This window comes from Pongo pygmaeus, chromosome 6 (assembly GCF_028885625.2).
Source record: "Pongo pygmaeus isolate AG05252 chromosome 6, NHGRI_mPonPyg2-v2.0_pri, whole genome shotgun sequence".
Taxonomy (NCBI): Eukaryota; Metazoa; Chordata; class Mammalia; order Primates; family Hominidae; genus Pongo; species Pongo pygmaeus.
The window spans coordinates 120,992,838-121,020,414 of record NC_072379.2 but is presented as its reverse complement, the minus strand read 5'-3'; the positions used below and the strand labels follow the sequence as shown (position 1 = coordinate 121,020,414).

The window sequence follows — 27,577 nt, the reverse complement described above, 5'->3', positions numbered from 1 at the left end:
TGCCTCTTTTAAAAAGTTCTAAGTTGCTAGCCAATCGGAACAAATACAGAATGTGAGGTCTCGTTCCAGCCAATGGAAACCGGACACAGCAGTAGGGTGGATGAGTCAGGTTATAAATGACCCTGTCTCTTTGGTGTACTCTCGTGGCAAAACTGCTGGCAAGTGTACCATTTCTGCAGGAAGTGAAAATGGCCTTACTAAATAAATTAAATTTATGTTCATGTGCTGTTTCTTTATGGCACCAGGGAACAAGCATTTCAAACACTTATTATGGCTTATGTCATTCTGCTTATTATTAATATTATACTTGAATCCACCTGCTTTTTAAATAATAAAGAAATCTAAGCAAAAATGTGAAATTCAAAAAATTCTTTTACTTAAAACCAATTCAGGCAGGGCATGGTGGCTCATGCCTGTAATCCTAGCACTTTGGGAGACTAAGGTGGGCGGATCGTTTGAGGTCAGGAGTTTGAGACCAGCCTGACCAATATGGTGAAACCCCATCTCTACTAAAAATACAAAAATTAGCCATTGGTGGTGCATGTCTATAATCCCAGCTACTCGGGAGGTTGAGACATGAGAATTGCTTGAACCCAGGAGGCAGAGTTTGCAGTGAGCCGAGATCACGCCACTGCACTCCAGTTTGCGCGACAGAGCAACACTCTGTCTTTAAAAACAAACAAACAAACAAATTCATTGTTTTTATTCACTCACCTCATACCTTTCCTCACCCAACACCCAAATCAGCTCTATTAAACTAACGGAAAATTAAATTTCTTAGTATAAAAGCAGTAGTAGAGAGATCTCTGATGACTATGATTCCTAGGGCCTTTCACGACTCATCCAGATGAGGGTTTTATTTACCTAGACAGAATTAATACATTGGAATTAAGTTGATTTATTTAGAAGTCACCATATTCAGAAGTAGGACCACATCCATGAATAAGATGTGGTTCATGTTCTTAGAGAAGCATTCAGGCAAGTAAACACAAATACAATGCTAGTGCTAATTGCTATAAGAAAGGTATTTGAGGCTGGGTGCAGTGGCTCACACCTGTAATCCCAGCACTTCGGGAGGCCGAAGAGGGCAGGTCACCTGAGGTCCAGAGTTCAAGACCAGCCTGGCCAACATGGTGAAACCCTGTCTCTACTAAAAATACAAAAATTAGCCGGGCGTGATGGTGGGTGCCTATAATCCCAGCTACTTGGGAGGCTGAGGCAGGAGAATCGCTTGAACCTGAGAGGCAGAGGTGCAGGCAGCCGAGATCATGCCATTGCACTCCAGCCTGGGAGACAGAGTAAGACTCCATCTCAAAAAACAAACAAACAAAACGAAAGGTATTTGAACTTGACTGTTGCAAAAGCTTTCTTTTAAAAAGTGCCTTTGAAGGTGAGATCTGAAGAATGATTAAAAACTATTCAAGGAAGTAGGAGAGGACAGTACAAGTGTGCAAAGTTCAAAGTGAAGAGAGGAAAAATAATAGTTTTGAGGAATAGAAATAAGTTCAGTATAATTAGAGTGTATATGGAAAGAACTATATGTGGTTCTTATAAGTATTTAGAAGGTGGAATTCACAGGATGTTGTGACTGATTGGATGTAGGGGTGAGGGGGACACTTTAAAGATGACATGCAGGTTACCGACTTGGACAGCGATTCAGTTCTTTCAGTACCCACAGGAATGGAGGAAGAATTTGGGGGAAGAGAGTAAATGTGTTCTGTATAGGACAATATATTAGTAGATTACATACTAAGTTGCTATAATGGAGACTCCACAAAACAGAGCTTACATAAGCTAGAAGTCCAGGAGTGAGAAGCCTAGGAATGGTGGAATGAGAGGAAGCCTTTGCTATTGTCAATGCTTGGCTTTCATTTCTAAGGTGACCCTTCAGATTGCTATTTTCCAGTCAGTGGAAAGGGGAGAAAGGAAGTGGAGGCAAGTAGCTTCCTTTCTAAGGATGTGACCCAGAATCTGAACATATTATTTCTGCTCATACCCATTGTTCAAAATTGACTGAGAAATGTAATCTATAACTGGGCAACTATGTCTGCTGCAAAAACCATGTGCTCTCCATCTGTGAAAGATTAACTGAGTTCAGACTTAATATCCTGTCATTAACCAACTAGAAAAATTGAATGCGATATAGAAAACAATGTTATCAGACATTGGACAACAGGCAGTACAGATTTGTGGTCCTTGATAGATGGAAAATAGATGAGGTGTGCTCTATGTTCACCCTGGCTTTCTGTCTGGAGAAATTATCAGATGGTATGAATATGGAAATGTGATGCAAAGCCTGGTGAACTCACTAAGCTGAGGAGATAGGAGTTGGGGAGCCTGAGCTGGCTGGAATTGACAACCCATAGTACCAAGCAGTGGGGAGCTATGCAGAAATGGTGTTCCAGAAATATGCTTAGGGGTCTTGCTAAGTGGAGGATGAAAATTTGTGAGACTGGCTTAGGAATAATTTGTGGAAAAGAACAATTGCCAGGGAACTCTATGGAAAAGTGTTCTCAGAATTTGTCCCATCAGCTGAGTGGAGAGACTTAACTGAATATATAAGGCTTTCAGGGAAGTCCTGAAGTGTGTGGCTAAACCAGCTCTTAATAAAGCCTACTCTACATTCATTCCTATAAAAGCTTAAAAATGAGCTTAATGTCTAATTTGAGAGAGATGCAATTAGCACACAAGTAGACTAAAACGGCTATAATAAATGTTCAGTATATTCACGTTTTAAATGGAAACATAAACAAAATGAGGAGAGAAATAGAGGAAATCAGTCCATCTACCTATCAATCAATAGATACCATGGAGGAAAATCTATACATAAGCAGAGGATTAGAGAACATATATAGATTTTCTTCTGTAGTGTCTATTGATTGGTAAATACATGGTAGATAGATTGATTTCCTCTACTCCTCATTTTGTTTGTGTTTTCATTTAATCCTTGAGCACATTGACCAGCATCTCTGTCATTTCTTGTTTCTGGGATTGTTTCTGTTGTTGATTATCTCCAGGTTAATGTTCCACTGCAAGACTCATAATTTTTTTACTGAACGCCAGACATTGTTCATTTTTCATTGTTAATAGATTTTGTTGTTTTCCTTTTAGGAGCATTGGGCTTTGTTCTAATAGGCAATTGTTTGTGGATTACATTGATTCTCTTAAGGCTTGTTTTCTTTTCACTTCCCTCTCTTCCTTCTGGAACTCCAAATACACACATATTAGACCATTTGATCACCACCTGTCACTTAAATTCTGTTTTTTTCCTCAGTCTTTTTCTCTTTTTATGCTTCATTTTGTTTAATTTCTACTGCAATGAGGAAGGAAGAAAGGAAAGAAATAATGACCAGAACATTCCCATATCTTGATAAAAATTATAAATACACAGATAAGTGACATTCAATAAACCCCAAGTCAAAAATAGAAATAAAAAATCACAAAGAAAATGACAGTAGAACCATCATAATTGTCTTGCTAAAAAACAATGATAAAAACATTAAAAATAATGGGAAAAAGGAACCATATACATAGAATAACTAAGATAAACATCAAACTTCTAATCAGAAACAGTTTAAGCTAGCAGAAAATGGAGCAACATCTTTAAAGTGCTGAAAGAAAACAAACCAACTTATAATTTTATGCATAGTACAATATATTTCCAAAGACAATATCTTTTTAATATCTTTCTGGACATCTTTCTAGGAAATGAAGATTAAACACGGATTTTCTGGTCAAATGAAAGCTGATAAAACTCACTGACATAGAAGTATTTAAAAAATTTCTCAAGCAGAAGGAAATGAAGTCAGTTGAAAACATGGATTAAATTAAAGGAATAAAGAACACTACAAATGGTAGAATGTAAACAAACATAAAAAACATCATATCTTATTTTAAAACTTTTCTTTAGGGCTGGACACCATCGCTCACTTGGGAGTCCAAGGCAGGCTGATTGCTTGAGCTCAGGAGTTTGAGAACAGACTAGGCACATGGTGAAGTCCCATCTCTACAAAAAAATGCAAGAGTAGCTGGGCTTGGTGGTGCGTGCCTGTCATCCCAGCTGCTTGGGAGGCTGAGGTGGGAGGATTGCTTGAGTCTGGGAGGTTGAGGCTGCAGTGAACTGTGTTCATGCCACTACACTCCAGCCTGGGTGACAAAGTGAGTTAACTGTCTCAAAAAACAAAAAAAATTCTTTAAAAGATAATTGATCGTTTCAAATGAAACAATGTATTGTGATATTCATAACACAGGTAGAAATAAAACTTATGCCACCAATAATGATGGACAGGTGAAAAGGAATAGAACCATACTTCTGTAACTAGGTTATTTTATTATACCAGAAGTAGTATAATATTACTTGATAGTTGACTATAATAAGATAAAGATGTATATGGTAACCTAGAACAATCACTAAAAATAAAACAAAGCTCTAAAGCGAATAAGTCAATAATGGATGTAAAATTCATACTAAGAAATACACAGTTCAAGCAAAAATACAAGAAAAAGGACATAAAAAAAACAAAGTACAAATGAAATAAGAACACAAACAGCAACATGGTAGCTTTAAATTTAGCTATATCAATAGTTACATTAATGGCCTAAAAACTCCCAGATAGGCTATAGAATGAGTCACAGAACAATTTTTGATAAATTTAAAAGTCTGAAATCATACAGTATGTATTATGACTGTAATAGAATTGACCTAGAAGTTTTTATAGAAAGATATTTGGAAATTTTCCAAATATTTGGGAGATATTCAATGTAATTTTGAATAACTGATGGATTAAGAAGAAATCACAGGAAAATTAGAAGATTTTTTAAGAGAATAAAAATTTAAAGTATAGCTTATCAAAATGTGTGGGGTATAAAGTAGCAATTAGAAAGAAATTTACAGCATTTAATTCTTTTATTAGAGAAGACAGTTTTTAAATTAATAATTTGTGCTTCCACTATAAGAACCTAGAAAATCAAAGAGAAATTAAATCAAAAGCAAGTAGAAAGAAATAAATAATAAAGATACAGAGAAAATTAATGAAACTAAAACAGGAAAAGAATAGAGAAAATCAATGAAACCAAAACCTGGTTCTCTGAAAAATATCAATAAAATTGATTAACATCTAGGTAGACTGATAGAAAAAGAGAGAAGACAATATTTACTAAGAAGGAATACTAGGGAGCCATCACTATATCTTATAAATATTAAAAGGATAAAGGAATATTATGAATAGGTCACTGAATTTGGCAACTCTGATGAACTAGATAAATTTTCAAAATGTACAAATTACCAAAATCAGCTCAAGAAGAAATTGAAAACTTAAGTATCAAGGTACAAACTAAATTCCACTAATAGGCATTTATTAAGAGAAATACAATATTTTATACAAATAATTTTTTATAGCAACTTCATTTATAATAGCCTGGAAACAACCCAAAGGATGAGCAGAGAAATCAACTGAAATGGAAATGGGAAACTCTTCAGCAAAAAAAGACTATACTGATATACACAAAATATGTATGAATCTCAAAAACATGATGCTGAGTAAAAGCTGACACATTGTAAAAGAGTACAATTGACCCTTGAACAACACGAGTTTGAACTGCATGAGTCCGCTTATATTCATGGGATGCAAAATCCACCTTTATGGGGGGCCACCTTTTCATACAGGCAGGTGTCACAGGACTGACTGTGGGACTTGAGTATGCCCAGATTTTAACATATGCAGGGGTCTTAGAACGAACCCCCTGCATATACTGAGAGACGACTGCTTAAAATTTCATTTATATGTAACTTTAGAAGAACTTAATCTATATAGAGAGAAAGATCAGTAGTTGTGGAGACCAGGAGTTGGTGAAATACTCTGTATCTTGATCATGGCAGTAATAACACAGATGTGTATATTTGTTTACAGTTACCAAACTATACATTTTAAATGGGTGCATTATGTTGTATATAAACTATTTCTTTATAAGTTGACTTTAGAAAAACGACAAAAGAAAATTTGGTAGGGATGTGTGTTGGGGGTGAGGACGGGGAATGGAGGAGCATGGAAAGTTCTTTCCTAAAAAGAATAAGGAAAGAATGGATGCTCAGGTCTTTGCTGCAGGGATGCTGAATTTTAGCTTTCTGAAGAACATCCAAATTGAGACAGAGATAAAAAGGTGGCTGGCTAAGTTTTGAAATCAAAAGAAAGATCTGTTTTCAAGAGAGACTTGAAGTCATCTGCATATAGACAGTACTTGAAATTTAGGACTAGATGAGATTACCTAAGGGAAAAATGTAGATATGGAAGAAAATAGAGCCCAGGACATAATCCTGAGGGTGAATAATATAAAAGGAATTGCCACAGGAAGAGGATCCTACAGAAAGGTAGGATTAAAAATTTCAAGTTGGGATGCTGAGGGGCACTCTTCATTTCAACAAGGAAGAGGTCTGCATTGCCAAGTACTTCTGATCTGATCTACAATGTGTCCACTGAGTTTAGCTATTTAGGTCACTAAATAGTGATGGGAGCCCTAGGGTTAATGGTGACTTTGTTTTTGTTTGTTCATTTGTTTTTGTTCTGGGAGGCATGAGAGCATGTTTAAATGCTGATAAGAATGAAGCAATAGGGAAGGATAGTGAAGGGAGTAACTCAGTAATAAATTCCCTGGGTGACAGGAGGGGGTGGGATCTGGAGCCAAGGTGGAGAGATTAGCCTTAGATAAGAAGAGGAACTTTCTTCCTATTTTATCAGGATTGAAGGTAGAAGGAATAGGTGGGGATGCATTTGGGTTAGCGCATTTGATGGCAGAAAGTTGAGAGGATGGATAAAATCTACGGAGGCCTCTTCTAAATCTGAGACGCGTGATCTGTGCTTCTGCAGGGCACCATGCAGATTGGAGAACGAGCAGAGAGAACAGCTTAAATTCTTCCCAACTAATAGTCTTTCTATTGGTCTGATTCTGTAACAGGAATGATCAACATTTTACATGGAATGGGTTTAAGGCTCCTTGCTTTGGGACATCACACACCTTTTATGGTGAGAGGTGTTTATTTTGCTTATTTTTTTGAAAACACATCTCACACCTTAATAATAAAAAAATGCTGAGCTGGTGAACTAACTTGAGTTGTGTATGTTTGTTTTCAGCACATTGGCATGGCTCATAACTACAGGAATAGCAGTCAGGCTGTGCAAGCTGTCCGTGATGCTGGCTATGAAATATCTTTGGGTTTGATGCCTAAGTCAATAGGACCCTTAACATTTGTGTTCACAGGAACTGGTAATGTTTCTAAGGTAAATTTTACCTGACTTCCTTTTGTAAAACAATCCAAAACTTTGAAACTAACCCAAATGATGTGGGCAGGCATTTTGTGGGTATTTCAAATGGACTGAAGATTCTATTTTAAGCACTTTTCTTACCAACATATTTTTCTCATAGTGAAAAGTAGTAATGATCTAAATATGTGTGTGTATGTGTGTATGTATGTATGTGTATATATATGTGTGTGTGTGTATGTGTAAGTGTATATGTGTGTGTATATCTATACACACACATACACACATATAGCTTTTAGTTTATTGCTAGCTGAGTCTTGGAATACTTTTTCTTCATTTCTTTTTCTTTTTTCAAATGAGATAATTCGGCCGGGTATGGTGGCTCACGCCTATAATCCCAGTACTTTGGGAGACCGAGGCAGGCGAATCGCCTGAGGTCAGGAGTTCGAGGCCAACCTGGCCAATATGGTAAAACACCACCTATACCAAAAATACAAAAGTTAGCCAGACATGGTGGCGCACATACATAATCCCAGCTACTAAGGAGACTGAGGCAGGAGAATCGCTTGAACCCGGGAGGCAAAGGTTCCAGTAAGCTGAGATTGAACCACTGCACTCCAGCCTGGGTGACAGAGCAAGACTCTGTCTCAAAATAAATAAAATAAATAAATAAATAGATAAATAAATAAGATAATTCACTGTTAACAGTGTAAAGGTCTGTTCTGAGGGTGATCTGTTTCACCTCCATCACCAAAATGTCCACGAGTTTGAAAGTGACCTCACGATGTCCATTTTTTAAGACTACTTGGAGTTTTGCAAACAAGATGTTAGGAAGATTCATTTAAGACTGGAATTCATGATTTCTTCCTTCTCTGGTGGTTTTAAGAATGTGTTTGTAATCTCCTATAGAAACTTGTAATTGTAAAATAATTCCTTCTTCAAAGAAAATATTTTACAAATAGGATATCATTCTTATTATATTGTGAGGTAAGCATCCGATTATTTCTTTTGTAGGAAATATAATTTCCCCATTTGAAATAATTTCTGCAATGGATCTAAAATAAATGGAAATATTTTTTTCCCTCATTTCTAAACACTCTTATTGATACTCTGAGTAACTTAAGTAAAAAAGAAAAAAATTAAAGGTCCTTCTAAGTGTGCTGTTCAAACAGGATAAAAGCTAGCTAGCAGGCTGGTTGTAAGCAACTCATCTGTATTTCTGTGTTGCAGTCCTAGTTGTAGGGAAGGCAAGTGGAGCTATGTAATTGTTGGGAAAATGATCAGATCTTTGCAGAAAACCATGTTGGTTCTTTTTCTGTTGATTTTTGGATTTTTACTCATTGTTATTTGTAGGGAGCCCAAGCAATCTTTAATGAGCTACCTTGTGAATATGTGGAGCCCCATGAATTAAAAGAAGTTTCCCAAACTGGAGGTAAGGGACAGGAGATGACTAACTTTTAATGTTTTTAACAGTCTATGTTATAATATTTTATCACCATAAATTTTTATTATTTGTCACCCACTTTACTAATTTCTTTCTCCTTTGCAAGACCTCAGAAAAGTGTATGGGACAGTGCTAAGTCGTCATCATCATCTTGTCAGGAAGACAGATGGTGTGTATGATCCTGCAGAGTATGACAAACATCCTGAGCGCTACATAAGTCGTTTTAATACTGATGTGAGTATCGTATTCACCTTTTAAGTTGGTTGCTTATGACACAGTGTAGGTAGGCTATTTTCAAGGAGAGAAATTATGAATTGTACATTGGCTTTCAGTTTTCCTGTTGTGAGTTCTTTGGGTATCATGAGTTGGCCTTTGGAGCTATCATCTTTTAGGGTATTTGGAGTAGTCTTGCTTAGTGCTTTTGGTGGTTTCTGTGGATACACTCTTTGTTTCACTGTCTCCATTTCTGCTTCAGGTCTACCTGTGCCCAATAGCTCTAAGCCATTTCCTGTGCGTTATTGTTTTCTGTATTTATCCTGGACTAGTTAGCACTGTGGGCAGAGCATAATGCCTATGATGTTTGGTCTCAACATGGCCACAAATTGCAACCATAATCTCGCCAGCAATCTTGAAATGCATGCCATTGATTATCAGGGTGAGGGTTAAATAGTGTGCCTATATAAGTGCAGACCATCTCCACTGTATGAAAAAGCTATTATACTTACAAATCAAATCCTTCGATGCGACACACTGGCTGTATCTTATAAGAAATAAAATATATTTGTGTGTTCTATAGTCACTGGCCATGCAACAATCTTCCCTCAGATAAACCAACAAACCAAAAAATAGATAAAACAAAAAATGCATGCATTTATTGTGAAAAAGAATGCTTTAAATAATTTTAAATATGTTTGACCAACATAGCATTTTCAGATTCTGGTATGAAGTTTAGCCCTTATATCATGCAGGGCATGTTAGGGAAAAAAACTCTTACCTTCAGCTTGAGATGTTTGAAGAAGAAAAATTATGAACACAGTTTCAAACTGAAAAATTTTGAATCTAAGAAATCTTTATTCTTTCTCATTTCCCCAATCACAGACGTATTGGTGATTGGATGCATCCTAAAACTGATACTGACCTAATTGCCATGTATGCATGTATGTAGCACATTGCTCCATAGAGCTTACAGGTGTTATCCGATTTAATCTTCACAGCATTCCTTTGAGGAATGGGGTGTGTATTATCCCCATCTGTCAGGTAAGAAAAATAGAGCCCAGGGAAGTTGAGGTAGCATGATTTAGGTCATACCCTACTGGTATTAGAGCTGGAAATATAATTTTAGGTCCACTGCTTTTTGTTTGTTTGGTTTTTGTCCTTTTATTTTTCTTCGGCATGCAATACATTATAGAATGAACATATTAATGTATTTATAGTCATATATTTCTCTGTCATGGGGTAATTCTACACTGAAATCTGGGTGGCTATTTAATATCTTTGCCTCAAAAGATGGACACTGACATGGACAATAAGAAAATCAATTAGAAGTTACATTTAATTATTTCTCATAGAATTTACTGATAGCTCTCTTTCAGTATACTGTATTAAAATAGGCTATTTTCTTGAACCTGGAACTTGCATTACAGATTGCACCCTATACAACTTGCTTAATTAATGGAATCTACTGGGAACAAAACACTCCTCGCCTCCTAACCCGCCAAGATGCTCAGAGTCTCCTGGCTCCAGGCAAGTTCTCAGCTGCTGGTGTGGAAGGCTGCCCTGCATTACCACACAAGTAAGGATTCTACTTCAGCAACGATAATAGTTTTGACCAGCTGCTTCCATTATTAGAAGATCAAATATCACATATCACAGGACTTGATTTCTAATGACTACGTCTCTGCCTTATCTTTCTTGACCTCTTGGCAGTACTCAACACTGTTAACCATCCCTCCTTTTTTTTTTTTTTTTTTTTTAATTTTATTGTATGTATTTATCTTTAGAGATGGGGTCTTGTTATGTTTCCCAGGCTGGTCTAAATCTCTGGACCCCAAGCAGACCTCCTGCCTTGGCCTCCCAAGGTACTGGGATTATAGGCATGAGCCACCATGCCCAGCCCACCTCTACTTCTTGAAACATTCTTCTTTTGTCTTCTGTGATGCCCCATGAGGCTCTGAAACTATTTCCTCAGAGAAGTCTTCTCTTGTTTCTCCATTCCCATCTCTATCTCTAGTCTGTTACTCTGTTTTTTGTTTTGAAATTCCTCATTTATTTTCTCATGTTTATGATTTTTCTCCCTCTTCCTAGAACTTAATCTCCTTAAGGATATGGGTTCTGTTTCTCTTGGCCATAAGCACCTAGTACGTTGCCTGATATATAATAGGCATTGAAATAATTATTAAATATTGAATTAATTAATATTTGTGGAAGAGTAAAAGATATGTTTGCTTTTCTAGGCATGTAACTGGCATCAAGTAAATGCCAAGGGAATGCTAGGAGCGACAACGTCGCCGGGGTTTAGAAGAAAGCAGAAGCATTGGGCACAGCAAACCTTAAAGGGAGGAATGAGGAGAACAAGAATTCCAAGTGAAAGGATTGGTGCTTAATAAATATGGAGCTACCAAAGCATATTTAGGGTGCTGAATGTATCAGTCTAGCTCTACATTGGTTCATGTATGCAAGTGGTAATTGGAGATTGGGCAGAAAAATTGTAGTCAACTTTTTGAATGCTGGACTGAGACTTTTGTTCATAATTCTAGGGATTTCTGTGTAACCACATGTAAAACTATACAGTATACAGTACTAAGCAGGGTGGAGGTAGCATAATTGAATCTTTCTGAGTTATTTAGAGATAACTATGTTAACTTTAGTCTGTTAATGATTTCTCTAGGAAAGCAATTTTCTGCTTTTGTTTCCTTTTTTCTTTTCTTTCTTTTCTTTCTTTTTTTTTTTTTTTGGAGACTAAAATTCATACTGGGAAGATTCTCTGTATCACAGAACAGTGCAGAGTCCTGAAGAATGAGCTATAGGAAAAAGACCCCAAAAGCCTGGAAAATATTTGGGATCTACGTTGAAAATTGTTCCAAACTCCTTTTTTTTAGTCTTGTTGGAGACTTCAGAATTTCATCCTCTCATCTAAGTATTGATGTTATTTTCAGACTTGTAGCAATATGTGACATTTCAGCTGACACAGGAGGGTCTATAGAGTTTATGACTGAGTGTACAACAATAGAGCGTCCCTTTTGCATGTATGATGCAGACCAGCACATTATTCATGACAGGTGAGTTTGCTAAAGTTGTTAGATGATATTTCTCACTTAGTTACATTGATATACTACTCTAAAATGCTCAGTATTTTACATCTTTATGAAGTTATGAAAATTTGGAGAGATATACTCAAACATACTAAAATTTGGTAAAAAAAATCCATGCACATTTGAACACACACACATACACACACAAATATATTTAAATGTGAGACGGGTTGCTGAAGAAGGAAAACGTTTTGTTTGAAAAGTTTTGTTTATTTTCACGTATACTTTTATACAAAATTATAAATGATAATGAAGCAAATATAATGGAGTAGACATCTGGAAAAGTCAGAAGTTACAAATAATATTTTGTGCTGAATAAACCACATTGCTTCTCTTAGTGTTGAAGGCTCAGGGATCCTGATGTGTTCCATTGACAATTTGCCGGCACAGCTCCCAATTGAAGCTACAGAATGCTTTGGAGACATGCTTTACCCTTATGTTGAAGAAATGGTAAGCAGACTGGTAATATCAGTAACAACTCTGTGGCTTTAAATTGAATAATGGAGTAATTCTGTGAATGTTCTGGTCTTCTGTATCTAAGAAATCTGTTGTAAAATGAAATGCCAGCCCTTCCCTGAAATACTTACTCATACTATTTTATTTGACATATTCTGCTTACTTGTCTCTTGGGGTATATGATGATATCACTGCCTTCATGCTTAATTACAATTACATCTGTTTCCCATTATAGGTCTTTTATTAAGAATGTTCACCACGTGTGAGATAAAACATGCTTTATTTTTAATTCTTTGCCATCTATGTCAGTTCATATTGGGGCACTCTTATTGTGCCATAATAACCAGATCTGAAAAATTAGAAATATAGAACATTTTTATTGGTTTCTGGTCACTAATAGTTAAGTGACAGCTTATGTTGAGGTCATGTATTTTTCTTCTGTGATCATTGATTAGCTAATGAAATACCATGTTATCTAAATTCCATTTTCTTTATCAAAGAAAATTTTTCTTATTTCAGTTTTTATCCTAAGCATTCATAGCCTTCCTGCTTTATTTTTATTTCAGACTGTCTGCCTCTGCCAATGATTCCAATATAAAGAATGGCTCTTGCTCTTTTCATCTATATCTTCCCTCATATGCTCTTACACTAAAATAGAACAATAGTTAGTGGGGCAAGAATAAATGAAATTTCCAGTCTGTGATCTTCTTTTCTTTCAAATAGTATTCCATTTTGACCCTTTCTTTTTCCTATTGGAATATGTCAACAGGGAGATGTAGCAGGCTTGAGAAAATGCAGGCAGCAGGCACTATCATGGTTAGACATGATATTGCACCTACTAGGTGCAGGAAGTGTTCAAAGTACTAAATATATTTTAATTTTAAGTACTCATGAGAACCATATTAGGTAAGTACCGTCATTAAATCCATTTTACACATTAGAAAACAAATACAGAGAAGTTAAGGATGTGGTGCTGATACAATCAGTGCTGGATCTGCAATGTGTCTGGAGTTGGTGCTGAGGGATTAAAGAAGCAGGAGAAGGAGAGTACAAATGCCAGGCTTTGCTAGAGACATCAACTTGCTTTATGACCTTGAGCAGGGCACTCGCTTCCTTTCTGAGCCTCAGATATTTCACCTGTAACATGAGGTGGTTGTAATGAGTACATAATCTTATTTTATTTTATTTTATTTCATTTTATTTTTTTGAGACAGAGTCTTGCCCTGTTGCCCAGGCTGGAGTACAGTGACGCAATCGCGGCTCACTGCGACCTCCACCTCCCAGGTTCAAGCGATTCTTCCTGCCTCAGCCTCCTGAGTAGCCAGGACCACAAGTGTGTGCCACCACGCCTGGCTAATTTTTGTAGTTTTTAGTAGAGATGGGGTTTCACCATGTTGGCCAGGCTGGTCTTGAACTCCTGACCTCGTGATCCACCTGCCTCGGCCTCCCAAAGTGCTGGTATTACAGGCGTGAGCCACCATGCCCAGCCATGAATGCATAATCTTAACAGTTTCTCTACTTCTAAAATTTTATAATGGTAAATGTTTAAGTGGCCAAACTATGTATATTAAAAATACAATAATATATTTGCCAAGATGTTTACCATTTTTGATGTTCTTCATTCATTTCCCTTTGGCATCATTTCCCTGCAGACTGAATAACTTAATTTATCACTTCTTACAGTACAGGTTTGCTGATGACAGATTCTCTTAGTTGTCCTTTATCTGAAAATGTCTTCATATTCTCTATTCTGCTAATCAGATATTTCTGTGCATTTTTAATTTCCGATGTTCTATTTTCAGTTCTAGAATTTCCGTTGGGTTCTTTTTTAAAAATTTTGTTTTGGTATTTTCTCTTTCTCTGCAGAGAGTTTCTATCTTTTCATTAATTATGAGTGTATTTTTCGTTATTGCATGGAACATAGTTATAAAAACCACTTTACAATGTTCATCTCATACTTCCAACTTTCTGGGTCAATTTGTGGTTGAACTTTATTGATTGTCTTTTCCCTTGAGAATTGGTCATAGTCTTCTGGTTTTCATAGACTGAATAATTCTGGATTATGGCCTGGATGATGTGGATATTATGTACACTTATCAAATGCATTTTCTGTATTCATTGAGAAGATCATTTTTTCCTTTTCTCTGTTAATATGTGAATTTTGTCAATTGGTTTTCAAATGTCAAACTAACTTCACATTCTTAGGATAAATCCAACTTGGTTGTATGTTAACCTTTTATTTATGACTAAGTTCAGGTTGCTAAGGAATATACCAAAATTTATTAGTCTATTTTACCATTGGTAGACATTTGGGGTTGTAGAGAGATATATATATCTCCACTTTATTTTGTTGAGTTTGTACATAGATTTATCTTGTTTAGGATTGTTAACATCTATGTTCATTAGAGAACTTAATCTATAACTTTATTTTATTATAAGGTCTTTGTCAGGTTTGGATATTAAGTTTATGTTGACTTGAAAACAAGTTAGAGAGTATTTCCTTATTTTTGGTCTCAGAAACATTTTACATGAGATTAGTGTTAGTTCTACTTGATACAATTCATTAGCAAAACGATTTGGGTTGGTAGCATTTTTGTTTGTTTCTTTTTTTAGTTTTAAGGGTAAGTTTTAAAATTATAGATTACATTTTATTTAAAAACTTAAGAATGTTCAGATTTTTATTTTTCTTTGTCAATTTTGCTATGCTTGTTTTCTAGGAATTTATATTTCATCTAAGTTGTAAACTTTATTGTCATAATTTTTTTTAGTAATAACCTTATTAACTCTTAAATAGATTCTGTAGTGATTTCTCTTTTTCCTGATGTTGGTTGGGTATGCCTTCTGTTTTTTCTTAATCTGTTTTACCTGGAATTGATCAATTTTATTAGTCATCTCAAAAAATCAGTTCAACTTTGGTGATCATCTCTATTTTATATCATTTTCTGTTTTCTTAATTTATGATCTTACCTATACTATATTCTTTATTTTACTTTATTGAGAGATTAGTTAACCTTTCTTTTCATTACTTCTTGCAATAGGTGCTTAGGTAATTATTTTCCTGTGTTTCTCTTTAGCAATATGTGCATTTTAAAACCATTAGATTTACTTTGAGTACAGCCCATTTTTTATTGTATTATTTGTTGTTTTGTTCTTTGACTTTCTTGTATATTCTGGGTATTACTTCCTTGTGAGACATATAGTTTGCAAATACTTTCTCCCATTCTGTTGTTTCTTCACTCAATTGATTTTTTGTTTGTTTGTTTGTTTTGCTGTGCAGAAGCTATTTAGTTTGATGTAATTCCATTTGTCTATTTTTGGGTTTTGTGCTTGTGCTTTTAAGTTCTTATCCAAAAAATTCTTAACCAGGTCAATGTCATGAAGCATTTCCCCTATGTTTTTTTTTTCTTCTAGTAGTTTCATAGTTTTAGGTCTTCCATTTAAGTGTTTAATCCATTTTGAGTTGATTTTTTTATATGATGAGAAATAGGGGGTCTAGTTTTATTCTTCTGAATGTAGATATCCAATTTTCCCAGCACCATTTATTGAAGAGACTCTTCTTCCCTTAATGTTTGTTCTTGACACTTTTCTCCAAAACTGGTGGATATAGATGTATGGATTTCTTTCTGGGCTTGCTTTTCTGTTCCATTGGTTTGTGTGTCTGCTGTTATGCCAGTACCATGCTGTTTTGGTTACTATAGCTTTGTAGTATATTTTGAAGTCAGGTAGTGTGATGCCTCCAGCTTCGTTCTTTTTGCTAAAGATTGTGTGATGATTTGGGGTCTTTTGTGATTTCATACTAGTTTTAGGATTGTCTTTTCTATTTCTGTGAAGATTATCATTGTTTTTTGTTTGTTTGTTTGTTTGTTGGTTTTTGGTAAGGATTGCCCTGAATTGGTAGATTGCTTTGGGTAGTATGGGCATTTTAACAATATAAATTCTTCCAATCCATGAACATGGGAATATCTTTACACTTGTTTTTGTTTTCTTCAATGTCTCACCAATGTTTTACAGTTTTTAGTATAGAGATCTTTCATTTCCTTGGTTAAGTTTATTCTTATGCATGTTATTTTTGTTGTGGCTATTGGAAACGGGATTTTTTTTTTCAGATTGTTCACTCTTGGCATATAGAAATGCTACTAAATTTTGTATGTTGATTTTGCATTCTGCAATTTTACTAAATTTATCAGTTCTAACAGTGTTTTGATGGAGTCCTTAGGGTTTTCTATATATAAGATTTCATCATCTGCAAACAAGGACAATTTGACTTCCTGCTTTCCAATTTGGGTGCCTTTGTTTTCTTTTTTTTGCCTAGTTACACTGACTAGAACATCCAGTACTATGTTGAATAGTAGCATCCTTTTCTTGTTCCATATCTTAGAGAAAAAGCTTTCAATTTTCCATGACCAGTATGATGTTAGCTGTGGGTCTGTCAAATATGGCTTTTATTATGTTGAGGTATGTACCCTCTATGCCGAATTTGATTAAAGTTTTTATCATAAGGTGATGTTGAATTTGTCAAATACTTTTTTCTGTTTCTGTTGGAATAATCATATGGTTTTTGTCCTTCATTCTGTCAATGTGATAAATTATGTTTATTAATTTGCATATGTTGAACCATTCTTGCACCCCTGGAATGAATCCCATTTATTATGGTGAGTGCTCTTGTAAATATGCTGTTAAATTTGGTTTTCTAGGATTTCGTTGAAAATTTTTGTATCTATGTTCTTCAAGGATATTGGCCTGGAGTTTACTTTTTTTGTTACATCCTTGTCTGATTTTGGTATCATATTAACACTGACCTTATAGAATTAGTTTGGAAGAATTTCCTCCTCCTTGATATTCTGGAATAGTTTGAGAAGAATTGGTATTAAATCTTCTTTAAATGTTTGGTAGAGTTCAGTAGTGAAACCGTCAGGTCCTGGACTTTTCTTTGATGGGAGACTTTTTATTACTGATTCAATCTTGCTGCTTGTTATTGATTTGCCTATTCAGATTGTTTATTTTTTTGTGGTTCAATCTTGGTAGGTTGTATGTGTCCAGGAATTTGTTTGTTTCTTCTAGGTTTTCCAATTTTTTGGCATATCATTGTTCATAATGCTCTCTTATGATCCTTTGTATTTCTGTGGTATCAGTTGTAATGTCTCCTTTTTCATCGGAGGTTTTTTTTTTTTTTGAGTTGTGGGTGATTTGTTATGCAATATTGTTGCAGAAGCTAATACATACTTAAAAAAACTGTTAGGTTCAGGGGTACATGTGCAGGTTTGTTATATAGGTAAACTTGTGTCATGTGGGGTGGATGTACAGATTATTTCATCACCAGGGTATAAAGCCTACTACCCAATAGTTACTTTTTCTGCTCCTCTCCCTTCACCCTCAGGAAGGCCCCAATGTGTGTTGTTCCCCTCTATGTGTCCATATGTCCTCATCATTTAGCTCCTGCTTATAAGGGAGAGCATGCAGTATTTGGTTTTCTGTTCCTGCATTAATTTGCTAAGGATAATGGCTTCTAGCTCTATCCATGTTCCTGCAAAGGACATGATCTCATTCTTTTTTATGGCTTCATAGTATTCCATGGTGTACCACATGTTCTTTATCCAGTCTATCATTTATAGGCATTTAGGTTGAGTCCATGTCTCTGCTATTACAATAGCACTCCAATGACCACTCTTTACAACAGCATGTGTATGTGTATGTGTCCTTATGATAGAACATTTTATATTCCTTTGGGTATATACCCAGTAATGGGATTTCTGGGTTGAAGAGTAGTTCTGTTTTTAGCTCTTTGAGGAATTGCCACACTGCTTTGCACAATGGTTGAACTGATTTTTACTCCCACCAACAGTGTATAAGCATTCCTTTTTCTCCACAACCTCACCAGCATCTGTTATATTTTGACTTTTTAGTAATATCCATTCTGACTAGTGTGAGATGGTATCTCATTGTGGTTTTGATTTGCATTTCTCTAATGATCAGTGATGTTGAATTTGTTTTCATATGCTTGTTGACTGCATGTATGTCTTCATTTGAAAAGTGTCTGTTCATGTCCTTTGCCCAGTTTTTAATGGGGTTGTTTGTTTTTTCTTGTAAATTTAAGTTTTTATAGAAGCTAGATATTAGACTTTTGTCAGATGCATAGTTTGCAAATATTTTCTCCCATTCTGTAGATTGTTTACTCTGTTGATAATTTCTTTTGCTTGCAAAAGCTCTTTAGTTTAATTAGATCCCATTTGTTGCAATTGTTTTTGGTGTCTTCATCATGAAATCTTTGCCAATTCCCATGTCCAGAATGATTTTGCCTAGATCATCTTCCAGGGCTTTTATAATTTTGGGTTTTACATTTCATTCTTTAATCCACTTTGAGTTGATTTACACCATTTTATATGCTATAAGGAAGTGATCCAGTTTTAATCTTCTGCATATAGCTAGCCAGTTTTCCAGCACCATTTATTAAACAGGGAGTCCTTTCCTTATTGTTTGTTTTTGTCAGCTTTGTTGAAGATCAGATGGTTGAAGACGTGTGGCCTTATTTTTGAGCTCTCTATTCTGTTTTATTGGTCTTTGTGTCTGGTTTTGTACCAGTCTTATGCTGTTTTGGTTACTGTAGCCCTGTAATATAGTTTGAAGTCAGGTAGCATGATACCTCCAGCTCTGTTTTTTTTGCTTAGGATTGCCTTGGCTATTCAGCTTCTTTTTGGTTCCATATGAATTTTAAAATAGTTTCTTTCTAGTTCTATGAAGCATGTCATGGGTAATTTGATAAGAATAGCATTGAATCTATAAATTGCTTTGGGCAGTATGGCCATTTTAATGACATTGATTCCCCTTGAAAACTGGCAACAAGGATGCCCTCTTTCACCACTTGTATCCAACATAGTATTGGAAGTCCTGGCCAGAGCAATCAGGCAAGAGAAAGAAATAAAAAGCATTCAAACAGGAAGAGAGGCAGTCAAATTATCCCTTTTTGCAGATGACATGATTCTATATCTAGACAACCCCATAGCCTTAGCCCAAAAATTAAGCTGATAAAGAATTTCAGCAAAGTTTCAGGATACAAAATCAACATACAAAAATCACTAGCATTTCAATACGCCAACAACAGTCATATAAAATTTTATTTATTTGAGTCTTTTCTCCTTAGGCAGACTCGGGGTTTGTTGATTTTGTTTACCTTTTCAAACAAACTCTTTGTTTCATTGATCTTTTGTATTTTTTTTAAGTCTCTATTTTGTTTATGTCTTCTCTAACCATCATTATTTCTTTGCGTCTACTAATTTTGGGTTCAGTTTTTTCCTTTTTTTCTTGGTCCTTTAGGTGCAACATTGGGTTATCTGAGATCTTTGTTCTTTTATGAAATAGGCATTTCAAAATTGCTATAAACTTCCTTCTGAGTACTGCTTTTGCTGTATCCCATAGGTTTTGGTAGTTTGTGTTTTCATTTTCATTTGTCTCTAGAAATTTTTAAATTTCCCTTTTAGTTTCTCTGTTGACTCCTTGATTAATGGGGAGTATGTTGTTTAATTTGCATGTGTTTGTAGTTTCCAAAGTTTCTCTCGTTATTGGTTTCTAGCTTCATACCGTTGTGATCAGAAACAATACTTGATATGATTTCAATTTTTTTGAATTTGTTAAGACATATTTTGTGGCCTACCATATGGTCTATTCTGGAGAGTGTTCTATATGTACTGGAGAAGAATGCGTACACTGGTGCTACTGGATAAAAAGTTCTATATTTATCTATTAGGTCCATTTTGTCTAAAGCACAGATCAATTCCAGTATTTTCTTATTAATTTCTTTCTGGTTGATCTTTCCATTTTTGAAAGAGGGGTATTGAAGTCTCCTACTATTATTGTTTGGTATCTATTTTTTACCTTCATGTTGATTAATTAATATTTGCTTTATATATTTAGGTGTTCCAATGTTGAGTGCACATGTATTTACAATTGCTATGACTTCTTAATGACTTGAGCTCTTTAACAATGACTTTCTTTGTCTCTTGTGAAAGTTTTTGTGTTAAGTTTTTTCTGTCTAGAGTAGGTATTGTCCCTGTCCTCTGTTGGTATTATTTGCATGGAATATCTTCTTTCATCCCCTTTGAGGGAGGAAAGCCTATGTGCATTCTTAAGGTGAAAGTGTGTCTCTTGTGGGCAGCATATAGTGAGAGCTTATTTTTTTTTTCCTCCTTGCAACTTTTATTTTAGGTTCAGGGGGTACATGTGAAGTTTTATTACATGCATAAATTGCATGTCACTGGGATTTGGGGCACAAATGAATTCATCACTAAAGTAGTGAGCATAGTACCTGATAGGTAGTTTTTCAGTCTTCACCCTCCTCCCATCCTCCACCCTCAAGTATACCCTCGTTTCTATTGTTCCCTTCTTTGTGTCCATGTGTACTCAGTGTTTAGCTCCCACTTATAACTGAGAACATGTGGTATTTGGTTTTCTGTTCCTACATTAATTTGCTTAGGATAATGGCCTTCAGCTGCATCCAGATTGCTGCAAAGGACATAGTTTCATTGTTTGTTTGTTTTTGAGGCAGTCTTGCTCTGTCACCCAGGCTGGTGTAGTGGCACCATCTCATTTCACAAACCTCTGCCTCCTGGGTTCAAGCAATTCTCCTGCCTCAGCTTCCCTAGTAGATGGGATTACAGGTGCCCACCACCAAGCCTGGCTAATGTTTGTATTTTTATTAGATACAGGGTTTCACTATGTTGGCCAGGCTGGTCTTGAACTTCTGACATCAGGTGATCTGCCCACCTTGGCCTCTCAAAGTCCTGGGATTACTGGTGTGAGCCACTGTGCCTGGCCAATTTCATTCTTTTTTATGGCTGCATAGTATTCCATGGTGTATATATACCACATTTTCTTTATCCAATTCACCACTGATGGATATCTAGATTGGTTCCATATCTTTGCTATTGTGAATAGTAGAGCTTTGTTTTTTTAATCCATTCAGCCACTCTGTGTTTTAATTGAACAATTTAATCTGTTTACATTCAGTGTAATTATTGATATGCCAAGGACTTACTACTGCCATTTTGTTAATTGTTTTCTGATGCTTTATAGCTTATTTGTTCTTTTTTTCCTCTCCTTCTGTTTATCTTTGTGATTTAGTGATTTCCTTTAGTGCTAAATTTGTATTCTTTTATCTTTATCATTTGTATATCTGCTTTAGTATTTTGCATTGTGGTTACCACAAGGCTTACATAAAACATCTTATAATTATAATAGACTATTTTATACTAATAACTTAAATTCAGTTGCATACAAAAACTCTAGACTTCTACCCTCCCACCAGTGTGTGTGTGTGTGTGTGTGTGTGTGTGTGTGTGTGTGTGTATATATATTCATATTTCTTTTTTACCTTTCTGAGTTGGGTGCAACCAGTTAATATTTTTTGACGTCACAATTTACATCTTTTTAGCTTACGTATTTCTTAATACTTTATTGTAGCTATCATTATTTTTGACTGTTTTGAATTTTAACTTTCATCCTAGAGTTATATATACCTATGTTTTGCAGAGTGCCATAGTTGTATCGGGGTATTCTGGATTTGATTGTATATCTACCTTTACCAGTGAATTTTTTACTTTTATATGTTTTCATGTTAGTAATGTTCTTTTTTTCTACTTGAAAAACTCCCTTAAGCATTTCTTATAGAGCAGCTCTAGTAGTGAAGAATTCCCTAAACTTTTGCTTGTCTGGGAAAGACTTTATTTCTTCTTTTTTTCTGAAGGACAGCTTTGCTGGGTATAGCATTTTTGGCTGGCAGTTTTCTGTGCATCAGCACCTTGAATATATCATCCCATTCTCTCCTGGCCTGCAGGATTTCTACTGAGAAATCTGCTGATAGTCTAATGGAGATTCCCTTATATGTAACATGATATTTTTATCTTGCTGCTTTTAATATCATTTGTCTTTGGTTTTTGACAGTAATTATAAAGGGACCTCTTCGGGTTAACTCTATTTGGAGATTGTTGAGCTTCATATATTTGGATGTTCATCTGTCTTCCAAGGCTTGAAACATGTTATTTTTCATTTATCAAAAATTTCTATTCATTAATTTTAAAGTTTTACATTTTTTTAAAAAGTTATCTATATTGTCCTTTTATTTTTTGAACATATTAATCACAATTTAGAATTATTTTTGTTAATTCCATTACACTTCTTGGTTCTATTTATGTTCCCTGTTTTTTTCCTTGGTTTTTATGGTTTTCAGTAAATTCCTACCTTTCAATATATTTGTTTATTTTTGGTTGAATGCTAGACATTGCATATTCAAAATTTTAGATATGACTCGAGGCTCTGGATGTTGTGTGATTTTCCTCCAGATAATATATTCTTTGTTTTGGGCAGTGGGATAGACAAGGATAAAGGTTAGGAGAAATTCACCTAAATTCAGTTAGGATGAAGTAATTTAAATCTAGGTTTCAGTCCTTTGGAGAACTGACCTTTTTCAAATTACCATTTATTTTAGATACATGAAAACCATTTTCTATTCATTTTAATACAGTAAATAAATTCTCTGTTACCAGCACCTTCTAGGAACATGTTTCTTGTTCTCAGTTGGGTGAGTGAGCTAGATCTTAACCTGTAGTTAGGGAGGAAAGATTGTCTCATTGGCCCTTCCCTGTTCACCAGAAACAGCAATGCTAACTTATATGCCATTACTTCTTGGCAGTATATTCAAGAATCGGCTTCTTTGAGAGGGACTAACTTACATACCCATAACTTCTTGGCAGTATATTCAAGAGTTGGGTTCCTCGGGAGAAAAGAGGAGGACTAGAAGGTTGCTGAAATGTTAATATGAGACATCTTACTTTTTTTGTTGTCGCTGACTCAATTTTGCAAGATAATGGGAAGAGGGTGTGAATGATTTTCTAGGTCTACTCGGTCAAGTCACTTTTGCTACCACCTTTGAAATGCTGATGTACCTATACATATAACTACTAATACTGATACTGATCTGAGGGAGACCGCTTACTGCAGGATTGGTGGCCTTGCTGAGTGGAAAACCTCATTCTCTACTCCTAATAGAACAGCTTGAACTTTTGGAATGGAGTAGAGGCCCTTGAAGGGAGGACTATAGCTATAAAGCTTGTGAAGATATTTGACAACATGCTTAATATGATACATTTAATTGGTTGGAAAGGATAAGCTTTTTGGTGTTCACAGCAAGCAAAGATGATTATAATCCAATTTTAGTTTTAAAATTGGGACTTGTGCTGAAACACCATAGTCTTGTGGGCAGAGTTGATTGCTTGTAGAAGACTTCTATTAGCAATCACTTATACTCGGTGATCCTCAGAAAACTGTTTCTTAAATTCTTTTTTTCCCTTGATTAATATTTTAATATGGATACAAACACCAAGAGGCCTTCTTTGCAGTGTCACTTATCTCTTACAAATCTCATTTTCCTTTCAGATATTATCAGACGCGACACAGCCTCTTGAAAGTCAGAATTTTTCTCCTGTGGTGAGAGATGTAAGTTATGAGAAGAATATTTTTTCATAAATGTATTTTTTCTACTACCATTTTTGCTCTCTTCTCTCTGTTTCTCTCTCTCTCCATCTTTGTCATTCTGTCTCTTCTCTATCAGTCATGAGACCTTGTTTGTAGGACTAAAATGTGGATACTAAAGAAATGTCTTGTGTCATATACATTTAGGCAGTGATTACATCCAACGGTACATTACCTGATAAATATAAATATATCCAGACACTCCGGGAGAGCAGGTAAGTATTGTTCAAATCCTCTTGTTTTATACATTTATTCTTATCTTGGAATTCATGAGTATTTTTTAATGCTTCAATGGGAGTTCTTAATATTAGGTTTGTACAATATATAAATTTTGATAATGTTTGAAAATGTAGGAAATCCAAACTAAGTGGCTGGCTAAAACCACTGTGATTGTTTCCCACTTAACAGTAGTACATTTTGGCTTTCTAATAGCCTGTATAGATGTATGGGTAAGCAAGCAAAAATCCAAAAGGATTGTCCTTCAGGTAACTTCTTGTTTTTCTCTAGCTTTTGATACTTGATCATGCCTCGGTTATTTTCTCAAAGGAAAATGAGCGCACTAGCCTTTCTGTGATGCTTTCAGTTTGGATTTTAGTTGAGGATTTGGACTCTCTTTTGTTTAGAATAATGTTCATGGAAGTGAATTTGTGGTTACAAATGAAGAGAGTTGTGAGTAAACAATTGATGAAAATAAAGGTAGTTTTCTCCAGGGATTCTTATTAGGGGGAAGGTGCCAAAAGTAATGTAGCAAATCTACTCAAGAGAATAGTTACTTTAGAAAGGTCTTTAGCTAAGGCCCTCGTTTCCTTAATTGATTTTACTACTTAAAGTTTGAAAACGTTAATTTTATTTTTTTGGAATATTCTGGTTTCCTCCAGCCGATTGCCCTTGATCTGTGTTTGTATCTACTCTGCTGGTCTTTTCACATTAAAAAAGGAACCCGTGTACTGAAGTCTCAGGAGAAACCAGAGTTGGAAAACAAAACAACACAGCACAACTGTTTATCTTCTTTTTCAGTGGTTCTACCTACAAGCAGTAAACAAAGAGATCTGCCCAGATCAAGCGTACTATAGTTAGGCCTTTTCCATATGTGCTGGTTTGATTATAGTTACTTTTCAATGTGTCAGTGAAATATACTGGCATAAGCCACTAAGTATTTACTTTTTTTTCTTTGTGAATAAGAGAAGCTAGCTCTATAACCCTATAGGAGAGTTTCTTACAGGTAAAACCTCACATCTGTTTGTTTTTCATAGCTCTATGTTTTGGTTCTCATCATACGATGGTCTTTTACACTACTGATACTAGTGACATGTCTAACATGACTGGTCATGATGATAGCTTCTCTCTTATGTGTCGTATTTCATGAAGCGGCAGGTTTACTTGGCTCCAATTGCTAGAACTTGCTGCCCTCTTTCCTGATGGAAACTTATGCCAAGATACTGATAACAAAGGTTGCATTTTGAAAGGAAATTTACTTTATATTGAACCCTGCCTTATTCTTCTGTTCTTGTAATCACTTAGCACGTGATTATTAACCTGGAGTCTGGGGTTTGGGGGGTACTGATGGGCTGGACAGTATTAGAATCTAGGAGTGAGTTTCTGTTTTGAGCATTTGGTATTTGGAATGTTTTAATTATACAAACTATAGAAAATATTGTTAGACAGAAAATATAATAACCAAATAATAGTGGTTCTCTCTGGAAGGTGAAATGGGAGACGGTAGTAGTTAAATGAGACCTCTTCACATCAGTAATATGTGTGTTGGGGTACAGAAGGACAGGAATTTTTTATACTTACATTTATTTTTATTTGTTAAAAATTAATGAAAAGTTTTTTGGGTTAATGTTCAAGAGACATTATGGCCTAAAGATTCTAAATAACAGAGCCTGCTTCAGTCCCTGGCACTAGGCCATTTCTATGGTTTCATGTTGATAACAGGGAATTTGATTCAAAAAATATTTAATGAGTAAATTCCATATTTAAGACAAAATGTGCTGAGCATTAATGGGTTTGTAAAGATGGGTAAGTCTTAGATGCTGCCTTGGAGGTCATAGTTTGTGGGAAAGACAGAAAGTCATCTGCCTGGAAGGTATTAATATAAATTCCAGCAGAATAGACTGTTCAAGAATTAAAATAATGCCTAACACTAGTCTTCGGTTTCTACATTTAACCCATGGCATGTGTGACTCAAAGTCATGGTTTTGCTATTTTCAAGTGACTCTAAAGATATATGACAAAACAATTTCTAATATGGATAATAATATTCTCTTCCTCAAATTGTTGTCTTCTGGGATTGTTGTGAGGAATAAATAAGGTTTCCAAGGTAAAACCCCTTGCATGATTTTGAACCACATCTTCTGGAAGGATAAAATGTGAGACCAAGTTACTCAATCACAAGTAAGCCAAGAAAAGGTCCAGCATCTGCACCCCACTAGTAATACTGGGAATTCATGAAATACATCATACATCTATAGATATATATCTCAGAGATGTCAGGTCTATTGCTCTTCATTGCACAAAATGTAAAATAATTAAAGAAATATGTTGATATATGGAACTCATTCATGTTGAAATTCTTATTTTAAGTAATGTGAAGAGAAAATGTTGCTTCATTATTTAAGTTTTAATAGGATTTGTGGACAGCAAGATTCTGTTATTTAAAAAAAAAAAATTTTTAATTAGCCCCTTCCCCCCCCTTTTTTTTTTTTTTAAATAGGGAACGTGCTCAGTCACTTTCAATGGGCACCAGGAGAAAGGTTTTGGTTCTTGGATCTGGCTACGTATCTGAGCCTGTATTAGAATATTTATCAAGAGATGGCAATATAGAAATAACAGTAGGTAAATAAGCCCTAATTTTTGAAGAAGAAAAATGTATTTTATAGCATGTTGACTTCTACATTTTAAAAGACTACTTTGTTTCTGAAATTTGAAAATTTATTTTTGGAGATGTTAAAATATATTTTACTCTGACATATCTAAAAATGTGACTTTTAATTACTGAAATAGGCTCTAACATGAAGAATCAAATTGAACAGTTAGGCAAGAAATATAATATTAATCCTGTTAGCATGGACATTTGTAAACAAGAAGAGAAGCTGGGCTTCTTGGTGGCAAAACAGGATCTTGTAATCAGGTCAGTATCTGGCAAGAAATGAGTTTCATATTTTTGTTGTTATTTCTTTTCTCTTGTTTTTCTTTTTCACTTCTCCTCTGTTCATACTCTTTTGGAGTAAAGTTTTTAATTGAAATATGGGTCCAGAAGGTGCACAAATCATAAGTATATAGCTTAATGCATTTTCACAAAGTGAACACATTCTGTGACAATTATTTATGTCAGAAAACAAGAGTATCAATAATTCCCCAGAAGCCCTCCTGGTGCCTCTTTCTATTCACTTACCCTGTCCTCTAAGGGTAAACACTATCCTGGCTTCTGACATTTAGTTTCTGCCTGCTTTCAAACTTCATATAATTGGAATCATTCAATATATCCTCATTTGTGACTGTCTTCTTCCATTCAATGTTGTGATTATGAGAGTCACTTGTGCTATTGTCTGAAATGATAATTTATTCATTCTCATTGCTGTATAGTA

The 27,577-nt window shown here is 35.2% G+C and overlaps 1 protein-coding gene across 2 annotated transcripts in view; it reads left to right on the top strand.

Annotated features, from left to right (window-relative positions):
- Window positions 1-27,577, top strand: part of AASS (aminoadipate-semialdehyde synthase) — a 70,003-nt gene that overhangs the window by 18,211 nt on the left and 24,215 nt on the right. The window contains exons 5-15 of one of the 2 annotated variants that reach the window (XM_054495340.2): window positions 6,952-7,019; window positions 7,128-7,274; window positions 8,610-8,688; window positions 8,807-8,934; window positions 10,344-10,492; window positions 11,856-11,978; window positions 12,350-12,461; window positions 23,892-23,951; window positions 24,135-24,202; window positions 26,704-26,825; window positions 26,994-27,120. In XM_054495340.2, coding sequence (XP_054351315.1) covers window positions 6,952-7,019; window positions 7,128-7,274; window positions 8,610-8,688; window positions 8,807-8,934; window positions 10,344-10,492; window positions 11,856-11,978; window positions 12,350-12,461; window positions 23,892-23,951; window positions 24,135-24,202; window positions 26,704-26,825; window positions 26,994-27,120 — 1,183 coding nt within the window. The remainder of the gene's footprint in view (window positions 1-6,951; window positions 7,020-7,127; window positions 7,275-8,609; window positions 8,689-8,806; window positions 8,935-10,343; window positions 10,493-11,855; window positions 11,979-12,349; window positions 12,462-23,891; window positions 23,952-24,134; window positions 24,203-26,703; window positions 26,826-26,993; window positions 27,121-27,577) is intronic. The other variant, XM_054495342.2, reaches the window with a different exon arrangement.